Source organism: Rattus norvegicus, chromosome 19 (assembly GCF_036323735.1).
Source record: "Rattus norvegicus strain BN/NHsdMcwi chromosome 19, GRCr8, whole genome shotgun sequence".
NCBI lineage: Eukaryota > Metazoa > Chordata > Mammalia > Rodentia > Muridae > Rattus > Rattus norvegicus.
This window is the reverse complement of record NC_086037.1, coordinates 9,280,175-9,293,738: the sequence shown is the minus strand read 5'-3', so window position 1 is coordinate 9,293,738 and position 13,564 is coordinate 9,280,175. Positions and strand designations below refer to the sequence as shown.

The window sequence follows — 13,564 nt, the reverse complement described above, 5'->3', positions numbered from 1 at the left end:
ATAACTTACCAAATCCCCTGAGATCTGGGCTAGAAGAATTCAAAAGGGCAAGACCAAAAATTACCTGAAACAAGAAGGAGTTACATTAACAAGAGTCAGGTGTTTACTTTAACTATATAGTTTTTGCTTAAGACACTTTCTCAAAACACTTACCTCTTGTACTTTACTTAACTTGAGAACTTTACTCAGCTGGGCAAATAAGTGGGGTGCAGGTTTTAAACTCTGAAACAAAACAATTTTACAAAAAGATTTAACTTTTATTTGTTAAGGATGCAAATGTTTTATAAAGTTTTAGTTCATCAAATAGTGATGAACTAATGTGCACTATAATAATGTACTAATGGGACAATATACACACAGCATGACTCTGGGTCACTGCAAGCAATACACTATCATCTACAACTGTAGACTGACAAACTTAATACTTGACCCAATCTGGTTTTAGTAAGTTCCCATTTACCAACAAGCAACTGCCCTGATTCTCTCGGAAAGGTACAAAAGAAAGTTAATCCTTCAAATTTTAAGATAGGACATGTTTTGTTTTGTTTTTTTCAAAAAGAAGAAAAAAAGGTGCAGATGTGGTAGTACACACTTTAACCCCACCACTCCTGAGACACAGGTAATTCTCTTGAGTCTAAAGCAGTCTGGTCTATACTGTGAGCTCCAGAACCACCAGGGCTGCACAGAGACCAGGTCTTTAAAAAAGAAAAGAAAAGGGGTTGGGGATTTAGCTCAGTGGTAGAGCGCTAGCCTAGCAAGCGCAAGGCCCTGGGTTCGGTCCTCAGCTCTTGGGGGGGGGGGGGGGGGGGGGGAGGACAAAATAAAAATTAAAAACCTCAAATCCAAAGTTCAGAGTCCTTTTAAACAACCTAGTATCATAGGGCACACTCAAATTGAGTACGGTGTTACATGTCTACACCAGCCCAGCACTGAGACTAATGAGAAGAAAGAATAGCCTAGATTAAACAGAAAGACCTTCCCTCAAAAATGACAGGGAGAAATAGATATATCACAATCTTACTAAAGATAAAAGTATACTGACCTTCTGGTAGTGCAAAGGATTATCAATGGCATATGACAATGTCGAGATAAAATTTGGCTTTGTAATCAGCGAGGCACACTCCTGAATCAGAAACTGTGTCTTCAAAAAAAATAAATAAATAAATTAAAAAAAAAAACTTCTATTAGCATTAAGCATCACCTCACATGAACAAAAGTAGAACTTATGAATATTAGATGCTATCAAGTTTTACTATCAAAACGAGCTCTTTGAAATCCCATTTGGATATATAAAACTTAACAGCAGCAAATGTCCACATCACAGTTCACTACTAAGTCATAAAACAACATAATTAACCCTGACAAGACTGAAAACTCAAGCCAGAGATTTAATGCAGAACATGAGATATCCAATCTGCTTTTCAAGCAGGCCATCCCCTCATTCCTGCTTCCTTCACCAGGCAGACCCAGCAGCAGCTCCCTAATCCTACATTAGACTGTCACCAGCATATAGCCAAGCAGAAGAAAAGGACAGATGAATCCCCAGTGCTGTCTCAGCTACACATGTAAGGTTATGTTCTAGATGTTATTCTCCCTCGTGTTCATATATTATGCAAATTTACACAGTAAATGAGGATGATTCTTATAAATCCCATAATCTCTGCGTACCTGATGGAAATCTTTGCCACTGCTTTTACCATCGCCACTGAAATCCACATGTGAAAATAGGCAGCGTAATAAATGCCTGTCTGCCTCAGGACCGTGCCGATTTACAATCTGAAACACAAAAATGTTAAGTTTAAAGGAGGGTTTCAGACAAAAGTAAGCACCGGGGACATAGATGGTGATACGGTGGAACTTGGCTAGTGCGCACGATACTCTGATCTCATTATCCATGGCAAAATTAAATATAGTTCTAGGAAAATCAGCCTCTGGGGAATTATTCAAAGTACTGAGCATAGCGGCACAAGCCTCTAATCCTAGCTCTTGGGATTCAAAAAATGGTCATGATTTCAAGGCCACCCTTAAGCTACAGATCAAGTTTGAGACAGCCTAAAGGATAAAAGACCCTGTTCTCAAAAACAGAATTATAGGAATCACTTAAGTACAAATACCTATATACAACAATTACTTAAATGTATTCTTTCTGAACTGGCTAAAAGAACACAAACCTACCAATAATATAACTTGGTGTGATGGTTAACATTTATACCAAAAATAAGTAACAGCTGATTTAATAAAATTTTACAGGGCCAAATAGACCCTGCTTTAAAATGGGGTTGGGGGGGGGGGGGTCACACACACACAGGGAACCTCAGGCAGCAAAATAGCTCAAGGAGCCACTTAAGATGAATTTAGTACAGGTGGGCTTTAGGAACTTTTAAAAACACACACGCATGCATTTACTTGTACTTTTTTTTTCTTTTGGGAGGGACTGAGTGAGTGTGGGTGAACCACAGCATGCATGCGTAGGATAGAATTATAGCATAGACTTTGGGAATCAGATCAATGTCTCCAGAGTCAAGACAGTTGATTCTCTCTCTCTACCATGTAAGATTCTGGAGACCCAATTCAGGTTATCGGGTTTGGCAGCAGTTCACTGACTGAGCCACTGTGCTGGCTCTCTTCTCTTTGTGTATGTGTAAATACGCACATATGTAGAATGTGTGCACACCAGTGCATGTCGTCTGTGAGGGAGACAGACATCATCAGGTACCCTCTACAGACTGCCGACTGCAATGAGGTCTGCAGCATCCACCTGTCTGCAGCCCTTCAGTGCCGGGGTTATACAAACACAAAGTGCAACCCACACCACCAGAGCATCCTCCTTACTCAGACTGTGCAAAGAGCACTTACTCCACCAGAGCATCCTCCTTACTCAGACTGTGCAAAGAGCACTTACTCCACCAGCACTGATACGGGCATTCATACTGCTGAAGAATAACTAGCAACAATAATTACAAAACAACAAGAAAAACAACTGGTAAAAATGAAGCAAAGGTGGGCAAATGTCTTGAGAGTTCCACTCCCATCTCAAAACACGTGCACAAGCAGACAAGGCGGCTAGGAATGACACAATGGCAGCAAACTTGTCTAGCAATCACAAACTCCTACAATCTACCTGGAAGCACTAACCCAAACCCCTCATCACCAATGTTTTGCAAACAGGAGAAATATGAATGTGAAATGGAATAATGAATAAATATCGTTATTTTGGGTTGGCAAGATAGCTCAGCAGGTAAGATGCTTGTCACCAACCCTGACAATGCAAGTTCAATGCCTGGGTCCACTGGGTGGGTACAAAGAGAAAACCAACTCCTACAAGGTGTCCTCTGACTACCATAGTCACTCTGTGACACATACAACCTAACTTGCTCCTATAGAGAATTAATGTGAAATGGTATGATTAATTCGAACTTACAGTTTTTTGAGACAGTGTCTCACTATCTCTGACAGTCCTGGAACTCAAGAGATCAGCCTACCTCTGCCACTTCCCCAATGCCAGGATTAAAGGCATGTGCCACTTCAGTGGTTGATTAAAAGCATAAGCCACTATGCTGGCTGAATAAATACAATTTAATTTTTTCCACGTTTAAAACAGCAGACAAGTACAGTACTATATTTCTGTATTCCCAGATTTTTTTTGGGGGGGAGCTGGGGACCGAACCCAGGGCCTTGCGGTTGCTAGGCAAGCGCTCTACCACTGAGCTAAATCCCCAACCCCCCAGATATTTTTTAAAGATTTGTTTATTTTATGTATATGAGTACACTGTAGCTGTCTTCAGACACACCAGAAGCAGGCATCAGATCTCATTACAGATGGTTGTGAGCCACCATGTGGTTGCTGGGAACTGAACTCTGGACCTCTGGAAGAACAGTCCTTAACCACTGAGCCATCTCTCCAGCCCCGTATTCCCAGATATTTAAGAGGCTAAAGAAGATTCCTTGAGACCATTAATTCAAGAGCAGCCTAAAGATATGCACTATTCTAATTTAAAAAAAAAAAATTAGCTGTGCCCTGTGTTCAATCCATACCATGAAAGGGGAAATATGGAAAGAGGGAAGGGAGAGACAAGGGGGAGGGAAGAAAGGAAGAAATAAGTTAGAAAAAATAAATGTGTTCCAGGACTTATATCCCAATACTTGGAAGACAAGGCAGAAAGGTAGTTTGTTCCAGGCCAGCCAAGATTATGTGATGAGGTGTTGTCTAAAAACACAAGACAAAAAAAGTTTTTTATTATAAAATTTAAAACAAGTCAGTCTTGTTGGCATACACAATGAATCCCAGCACTCAGGAAGCAGAAGCAAGCAGATCTCTGGATTTCAGGCCAGCCTGGTCTACAGAATATATCCAAGACAGCCAAGACTATACAGAGAAACTGTCTCAAACAAAAAATTATAAGAGAGAGACTGAGAGCAAGGACGAGAATATACTGGAACGGTTAAGTTTACATTACTACAAACAGGTGAACTTACATGTCAAATCTGCATTAAAAAAATAGGGCAAATGTGCAAAGGTTCTCAACCTGTGTGGGTCACCATGACCCTTTGAGGTCACATAAGATATTTACAATGATTCAAAACAGTAGCAAAATTACAGCTATACAATAGCAACAAAAAATTTTATGGTTGGGGGTCATCACAACAAGAACTGTATTAAAGAGTCATGGCTTTAGGAAGGTTGAGAACCACTGTTCTATAGTAAGTGTAAAGACTGCTGCAGACTGAGTCTCAGAACAGCCATGTGAAGTGAGAAATGCCTCACTGTAAAGGCCATGAAGAAAAAATGGACTAGTAGGCGGGTTTGTATCATTGGTGGCAGAACCTGGGTTTATTGAGGCTAGTCAGAAATTAGCAGACTAGCTGTCTTCAAGCTGAAATCCTGAAGTCAGCCTCACCCTTCTCTGTCCTGGGGCACCTGGGAGCCCAGGGGACAGTGGAAGACAGTCCTGTCCATCAACATCACCTTCCCTTATCTTCCCCAGCCCTAGTCTAGTCCTCTACCTCTACAATCTCCATGACCTTCAACCTGTCATCTGACACCTCTTATTTGACCTTAAGCCATTCTTTGCAATAAGTGGAAATAAAACTGGGCTGTAGCTTGAGGAAGAATAAAAGATGAAACCAGTCAGGTTCGATGGAAACACCTATCATGAATCCTAGCACCTATGAAGCTGAAGCCCAGAGAAAGAAAAGCGAAAACCATAAACGCTTACTGAGACTACAACTCAACGGCAGTGTGCTTTGCTTGTCTAGCAAACAGCAGGCTGCAGACTTAAAATCCTGAGTACTGAGAAAAGGGGGGGGGGGGTGTTACTTATACTTGTAAAGGGAGATGAAATACAGGGCCTCAAACTATGCTAGCTAAAAAGAACTTGTCACTGAGCTATACCCTTAGTCCCAATTCTAAAAAAGATATTATTGTTTTATGTCGTGCCCACGTCATTGGGGGTGGGCGGGCATGCAGAAGAACACATGTGGAGGTCAGAAGATGGCTTTGGAGTTGGTTCTCTCCTTCTAGGGATTGCTCGTTTTTTCCAAGCCCCTTTACCCACCAAGCCATCACATGCCCCACCCCCAATGTTTTTTTAGAGTTAATTATTTTATGAGTGATTTCCCTGGATGAACATATATGCACCGCATGCATGCTGACAGATCAGAGAGGATGTGAGATCCTCTGGAATGTGATGGGACTACAGATGGTTGTGAAGCACTATGTGGTATCAGGAACCCAACCCCAGGTCCTTTCCAAGTATCAAGTGCTCTTAACTACTAAAAGTGTTATGCCAGGCCCCCAAACAATTTTAAAAGGATTACAATGTTAACCTTTGAAGAATGTCACAGAAATCACACCTATCAGGCAAACTTCTTTTCTCACCTGTAAGATGGTGAACTACCAACTAGTTGACATGATTAGTCCATGCATCTAATAGATTCAGTAAACCCCCCCTTTGCACTTGTCAGTAGGTAAAACTACAGAGGAAAAACATCCTCGCCTGAATCAGTTTGATAAAATGGTGTGTCTCTGGATTTGCAAGACGCTTTACTTAACGTTCTTCACCAAAGGAATCAGCAAGGTGCCAAGAAAGAGAGCTTTGCTACCATTCCAGGTCTAAATTCCTAATCTTTAGGTGTTAAAAGAAGTCACATACGGGGTTGGGGATTTAGCTCAGTGGTAGAGCGCTTGCCTAGCAAGCGCAAGGCCCTGGGTTCGGTCCCCAGCTCCGAAAAAAAAAGGGAAAAAAAAAAAAAAAAAAAAAAAGAAGAAGAAGTCACATACAAGGGTACTAATGAAGACACAAAATTTATGTATCTTAATAACTGTGCACACTGTGAAGTGTTAGCCATCAAATAAACCCAGACATGGTAACACATGCAAGTAATGCCAGTTCAAGGCCATCTTAGAACATACAGAAAAACTTTATCTAGACAAAACATGAAACAGAACCATGTAACGTAGATGACCAGGGAAATGATCGGTAGTCTCTAGTGCTTCTGATTCTGCAGAGAACATGGGTTCAGTTTCCAGCGCACACATATGATAACCCTCTTCACGTCTCATCAGCTCACGTTACTCAAGCAGACAAACATATACATAAAAAAAAAAATCTTAAAATAACTTATTTCTTCTTTCATCACAGATTTGACCATGTCAGGCATAAGACAGATATTCTTAGACCTCAAGAATATCTGATAAGGACTCATAAGAAAAAAAATGAATAAACCAATTACAGTACAACCAGATCATGTAGGGCACTGCTAGTGTCACTAGCCTCTCACCTTTAAAGAATTCCTGTAGTCAACAATCAGCTTCTCCAGGATTTGCCTCAGCTGCAGAAATTCAGTACCTAAATAGATACCCTCTTGTGGCAGCCTTTACCAGCAGGGTCCTTTGAGCCCACTGTGGTACCTTTGGTATATGACTTAGAAATGACCATACAGTGTTGACCTAGGTTTAACTGGGAGTGAACTACAGTTCCTCAGCAAAACTGTCTACCACAGTAGTCGCATCCCCTCTTGTTTTCATTCCACCCTAACCTGCACAATTGACATGTAGGTTATAGCCTACTTTCCAGACTCCAGGGACTACAACCTCAACCCATGTCACAGGCCCAGGCAAACGAGCTAAGCAGGAAGAGGACCATGCAAGTGAGTGCACACGCATAACCAATTTGAGAATACAGTCAGACTTATCTCAAAAAAACCAAGTGGGGCTGGACAGACAGCTCAACAGCAAAGAGCACTGGATGCAGGTTCAATGCCCAGGTCCCACAGTCATCAAATTCCAAGGGTTCCTATGACCTCTTCTAGCTTCCAAAGTCTTCAGGCATGCTCATAGTACCAAAATACAACCAAGAAAAATACTTATTCAAGTAAAAATCTTTAAAAGTTAAAGTGGCAAGATGGTGTGGTAGCCAAGCAGTGGTGGCACCTTTAATCCTAGCACTTGTGAGGCAGGGGCAGGCCAATCCGGTCTACAGAGTAAGTTCCAAGTCAATCAGGGTTATACAGAGAAACCCTGTCCTGAACTGCCATCCCCCAAAAAATTGATGGCTCAGGGGGGTAAGGATGAATGCTATGAAGCCTAAGACCCTGAGTCCAACCCCCAGAATCTACAAGATCAAAAAGAACTGACTCTTGCAAGTTGCCCCGGCCTGGCATCTGTGATGGCATGTGCAGGCCTACATGCTCACATTATTTAATGATTTTTTTGTAAACTGCCAAGTGTTAGCAATTCCTCTAGGCTCTATCCAACCATCACCTAGCACCGGCGTGTGTCTCTGCCTGCAGATACAAGCCAGTATTCAGGCATATAAGGCTACTCTTTACCCCCTCCCTCCCATGTGTTCCCAGAGAGCCTCCCTTTTCCCCTTTCCGCTCTCTTTCTGTTCTTCTCTATCCCGTGTTTCTCTGCCTCTACCCCTTTTCCAGATCTTCTTCCCATCCCAGCAACAAACCTTCTTTATTATTAGGTCTGTCGCATGGCTGACTGCTCAAGAGAACACCTTAGCAGGGCCCAGTGAGGTGCTCCCTCCCACTGCATTGTACTACTGTGTTTTATGAAACACATCCGTGCCACAACTGACAGGCTCTCCAGGCACTCATACCTGCATGCACTGGGAGTTGAGATCTTGGAACCCTATCTGCCTGCCTACGACAGGATTTCTCTCCTTCTAGACTGACTGGCTGTTGCACTTCTCCACACACCAAACAACCAATTGGTGAGTTTGTGCTCCCTCTGGGTGTTCTCTTGCACCAGACCCATTTCTTTCTCTCTGTCTCAAAAGAACTGGCACCAGGTATAAACCAGGCATCCTCCCTGCTATGCCCAGATCATGAGATCCTATGCAAAAAGCAAGGTCTTTAAGCTCGAGCTCAGACCTGCAGACCTCTCCAGCACAGTGGATGGGTGTGGAAGGCCTGGAGCTGGTACGGCCGTGCCTTTTTATCATGGTGAAGGGCTTTCCAACTTGGCGACTACATGACTGGTTGATATTTAAAGGTTATGTGCCTGGCTCAATTCTATTGGCTAGTAATGACTTCAAGTGGCTACAATGGGGGGTCAGCTTAAATAATTTTATTTGGAATGTTGGATACTGAAGTAGAAACTTAAGGGTTCTTTGGGGGGGAAAAAGTTGTGTTGGATGGTGTTTTACTTGGGCAAACACGTGAAGGAATGTTTTCTTGAAATGGACACAGGTAAAAGGCTAAGGAAGACTCATGAAGGAACATTCCCCTGAAGCAGACAGAGGTGAAAGCAAGCGAGTAGAAGGCCACATGATGAAGGGTTCTTCACTAAGAACACACATGTACTGGTCGGCCTTACACTATATAGTTGAGCTCCATTTGTTGGGACTCCATAGAGAAAAAACATACCAAAAAAATTTCTGATGGTGCATTGTAGCTTCTTGTCCCTTCCTGGGACTCGGTGGCTGGGTGATGTCCGCTGAGACAAGACAAGTGGAGGCGGCAAGACCCATGGGAAGACATGTAGTGTTCTGAGGGGCATAATTAGGACTTGATGGGTCAGAGTAAGCTAGATTTACTTATAGAGCTGGCTATGTAATGCTTGTTGGTCTTTGTCTGTGTTGATCTTCATTTCCCTAAGAAAGGCACAGCCCAGAGCTGCTCTGCATGCTCCTGTTGGTCCCTCCTGTTGACTCCTGTGGAGGCTGAGGCCTGGCTGTTGCTACTACAGTATGTCACCGCAGTTGCCAGACCCACACTACTGAACTAGACTACTGAATTTCTGCGAGTGTGTGTGAGTGGATCAAAGTGTCACTGGTAACTTCTGTAAACTGAACTGTCGCCAGACAACATAGATGGGAATTGTTCTAAAGAAGCATTTCTAAACAGGTCAGTCCACTTCCTCTATACTCTTTTTTTCTACTACCTCTGGTGAATAGTGAACTAAAAGGGAGGTTAAAGCATTTAAAAACCATCATTAAAAATAGGTTTTTAAAAAAGTAAAGATACAGATCCTGCTTGATACTGATTGGTTGTTGCTAGAGTAGAATGGCTACTGCTAGGGGGTGACTAAGTGTACTAAGAGTACTTCCTGGAACAAGCTATAGTTTTTCCAGTAAGTTCAAACTAGGGGCAAACTAGACCTAAAAGGTCTGGGTACAAAATGGAATCTATTAGGCTAAAGCTAGAATGGTAACTGGGCTCTTCCTGTCCTAGTCCTCCATTTGCTCTCTGACAGCCTGAAAGAAGGATTTGTACCACAGGTGTCTGGTCACATCTCTGTGTCTCATCACTTGCTTTCCGCTCCTGCAGCTGTAGGAACACTCGCCAGATTTTATTTCTGTCTTAACTCACTCTTGCCCTTCTCTTAATTTCTACTTCCTAAAAGTATTTTATCTCAAATTTCTTTCCATCCTGTGCACCTGTGTGCATGCTTTCGAGCTTGTGTGCTCCCCTCATCCCTCCATCCCCAGTTTTAATTAAACAGTTTGAGTCAGCAAAGAGAACTGAGATCCCAGGCAGACTGAGAACTGCAGGTACCTGTGCCTCAGAAGGGAACCTCTGGCAGCCGCAGCAGTAGGGGCAGGATACTCAAGTGCAGTGCATGCCCCAACCTGCCACACCTGCCAGCTAAAGTGTGTGTCTAATGCACTGCTACTACATGTGCTTGTGGAAATGAACGCTGCTCCATGGAACAACACATGACTTGTGGCCATCTTTGCTATGGGCTAGAAAAGGCAGAGCTATAGCTTCAGCATCATCTTGATTAAGGGCAATCACATGACTGCTAGCCATCTTTGTTGTGGAAAGTCTTGGCTTCACCGCCATCTTGTTTAAGAGCAGCAACATGTAACCTGAGCAGACAAAAAAAAAAAAAAAAGGAGCAGGTCTCCAAAGACTTTTGAATTGGGGTAAGATTTATACCGTTCCCATCCTGTCTCAGTAAACTTATGTTACTCTGTTTTCAGTTTTTGAAAGATGGTTTATTTTAATATTACTTTAAAGGGTTACACTTAAAAAGTTAAAAGTCACTGCCTTAAAGATACATTTAGCCTTGTTTTTGCTAATGTTATTACAAATTTCTAAATGACACACCATATAAGGATCAAAGGCTCACAATCTCTTTTTGGACTGTGTTTATAGACTTAAATTGTTTTGATAAAAGAACTTCAACTCAAAACCATGATTTTTTTTTTTCTTTTCTTTTTTTCGGAGCTGGGGATCGAACCCAGGACCTTGTGCTTGCTAGGTAAGCACTCTACCGCTGAGCTAAATCCCCAACCCCGAAAACCGTGATTTTTAAGGCTCAAATCTAACAGGCTTTAGTCTCAAAAACCAGTATAACAGTTCTAATCTCATGAAAGCTACTATAGTTAAATGCAAGCTAATGGTCAGTAAACTTACAGACACCATCCTTTAATGTGTTCAGGTGTCTATCTAAAGCCATGCTAAAAACCAATGCAAAAACTTAATTACAATATTAAGTTTTAGCCTTGTGTTTTATAGCTAGAGTAGATAACTAAAATCAGACTCAGATTATCTAATTCAACAGACACTACCTCTCAATCCTATCAGATCTGCTGAATATGGTGGCACTGTTTAAGTTTGCCATGATGGAGACTCCCAAATGCTAACAGTAATCCACCCCAAGGAAAAGATAAGGGCACAGCAAGAAAGTGCTCTACTTGGATTGTGGTGTGCCAGCCACTGGGCAACACTGCCTCAATGCCATGCCTGGTGCCAGGGCTTGGCCTAAACTGTAGGCAGATGACACCTGAAGATAAGGTAAGGTCATCTCTCCCATGTTCCACCTCCACAGAAAATAGCGTCCTCATCTGGGCCTGATGGACAGACAACCTTTCCCCCAGCTGTAATGGAGACCAAGGAACTTGGGAGAACTGTTTACGTAGTGGACTACAGTCATGTTAGCCAATTTATAACATCTAGATTATAATTTAACCTTCTTAGGTCTCTGATTACATTGCAAGCTAAGCTAACTATAGCTTGACCAGCTAGAGAACAGGCAACTGGCTCCGTACCCCAGCGTAACCCTCTACTGTATGTATTAGTTCAATAGGTGGTCCGTTAGTTAATTCAGACAACCAGGTTTGCCTTGCTCACAGGCTTCATGATAAAAGCTACGAAGGCTTCAGGTGTAAGCTTTTGCTACTCCAATAGTTAAAAACTCAAGTTTTCGTGACTGCTCCCTAATGATCAACCACCTGTGTCTCATGATAAATTGGATAGGGAAAAAATGTAAACTTTATACAAGGTGTGAGGATATAAAAGCTCAGTATAAAGAAGATATGTGAGGGTCTAGGAAGGAGTTTGGAGGCTAGTAATTCTAAGATATGAAGATTAGAAAACAAAACACATGGATGGTGATAGAAAAATAATTTAAGGTACAAAAACCCTTTTGACTTTCTTCCCACTAGCCTATTATTATATAAGGAACTCAACAGTTCAGAGTTCTAACACTGATCAATGGAGTTCTGATAGATCATCAGCCTAATGCTGACGAAGCATTCCACTCTGTGATCCATTTTCATAATCACAAGTCATCCAACTATAGACTTAAATTGTTTCTCATGCTAAATATGATCACCTATCATAGCCACAAATTCAACTTTCCCTTAGTTTTCTTTTAACTACAGACTTAAGATGTTTCTCCTGCAAATCTATATTATCAACCATCACAGCCACAAGTTCAAGATTCTAGTTTCCTCTGATTATCTTTTAAATATAGTTCCAAAGATGTTTCTCATTATGCTAAATTTATTTAATTCAGTCCTCTGGGTAGAGGGAAAAACTCTCTTACAACCCATATGCTCCTTATAACCACGAAAGGATTTTGTCTTCCCTGAGCTCACCTTTAAGAATGTTCAGTTCAGGGGTTGGGGATTTAGCTCAGTGGCAGAGCGCTTGCCTACCAAGCGCAAGGCCCTGGGTTCGGTCCCCAGCTCCGAAAAAATAGAAAAAAAAAAAAAAAAAAAGAATGTTCAGTTCATGCTGTTAACAAATTTATCTCTTTTATAAACTTAAAATTCCTGTAAGCCTCAGGAAACCTGCAGATCTACCCCTGCTGGAGCAGGTGGACTCCATGCCAATCAATAGCATGTCCCCACCTGCTGCCCATTCCCACGTGGGACTCCTCCCGCGTTCCCTGGTTTTGGAACTCCCACCACAAACCACCAAGACCATGGGCCTAAGGGTTTCAAATGCACACCTACGAGGTTTCTTCTGAACCTACTGAACTTTTATTTTTTACTCTAATATGTATATGTGTTTCAGCATCTTGCCAAGTTCAGGCATTTACTCAATATCTACATCCAGAGCAGTCAGAGAAGCAACCCACAGGCGCTCCAGACAACCTTCAGTCTAAAGTCAGCAGGAAGTAGTTAAAGAACACAGCGACACCACTTCTCCTCATCATCACCTCTCTCTAGTTCTTCATTTTTTAAAAACAAAATATGGAGGAATGTTAGCAATTCTTCTAGGCCCTGCCCAATAGTTACCCAACAATGGGTATGATCCCAGAGCCAAGCATTTAAGACGGATCCTTATTTATCGCTCCCTCCGCCCATGCCCCAGGTGTTCCTGGCCAGCCTCTTCCCTTTTCTCCCTTCCTCTCTCCTCTCTTTTGTTTTTCTCTATCCCCAGCCTTTCTCTGCTTCTACTCCTTTTCCAGGTCCCTTTCTCATCCCACCAAAAACCTCTGTATTAGGTCTACTGCAAGGACCTGCTGTTGCACAATATTACCACATCTTATTAAACACATCAAGTATGATGGGACACTCATAACTCCAGCACTTAGGAAGCTGTGGCAGAAGGATGACAAGCTTAAGACCAGCCTGGGGTAAGAACCTATCTTAATTGGTTAGAGAAGATCACTCAAACCATGAGAACCTGAGTTTGGATGCCTAGAGTTTGATGGTTCGTAGATGTGCCCAGGGAGTGGCACTATTAAGAGGTGAGGATGTAGAACTCAGCCTCTCCTGAGTCATGCCTGCCTGCATGCCACCATGTTCCTGCCTTGATAATAAACTGAAACTGTAAGCCAGCCACAATTAAATGTTGTCCTTATAGGAGTTGCCTT

The 13,564-nt window shown here is 42.2% G+C and overlaps 1 protein-coding gene across 11 annotated transcripts in view; it reads right to left on the bottom strand.

Annotated features, from left to right (window-relative positions):
- The window catches only part of Cnot1 (CCR4-NOT transcription complex, subunit 1), a 91,347-nt gene that overhangs the window by 58,898 nt on the left and 18,885 nt on the right, over nucleotides 1-13,564 (bottom strand). For all 11 annotated transcript variants that reach the window (XM_039097544.2, XM_063277847.1, XM_039097549.2 and 8 more), the window contains 4 exons: nucleotides 1,669-1,776; nucleotides 1,043-1,141; nucleotides 154-222; nucleotides 10-64 (listed from right to left, as the gene is read on the bottom strand). In XM_039097544.2, the coding sequence (XP_038953472.1) occupies nucleotides 10-64; nucleotides 154-222; nucleotides 1,043-1,141; nucleotides 1,669-1,776 (331 nt within the window). The remainder of the gene's footprint in view (nucleotides 1-9; nucleotides 65-153; nucleotides 223-1,042; nucleotides 1,142-1,668; nucleotides 1,777-13,564) is intronic.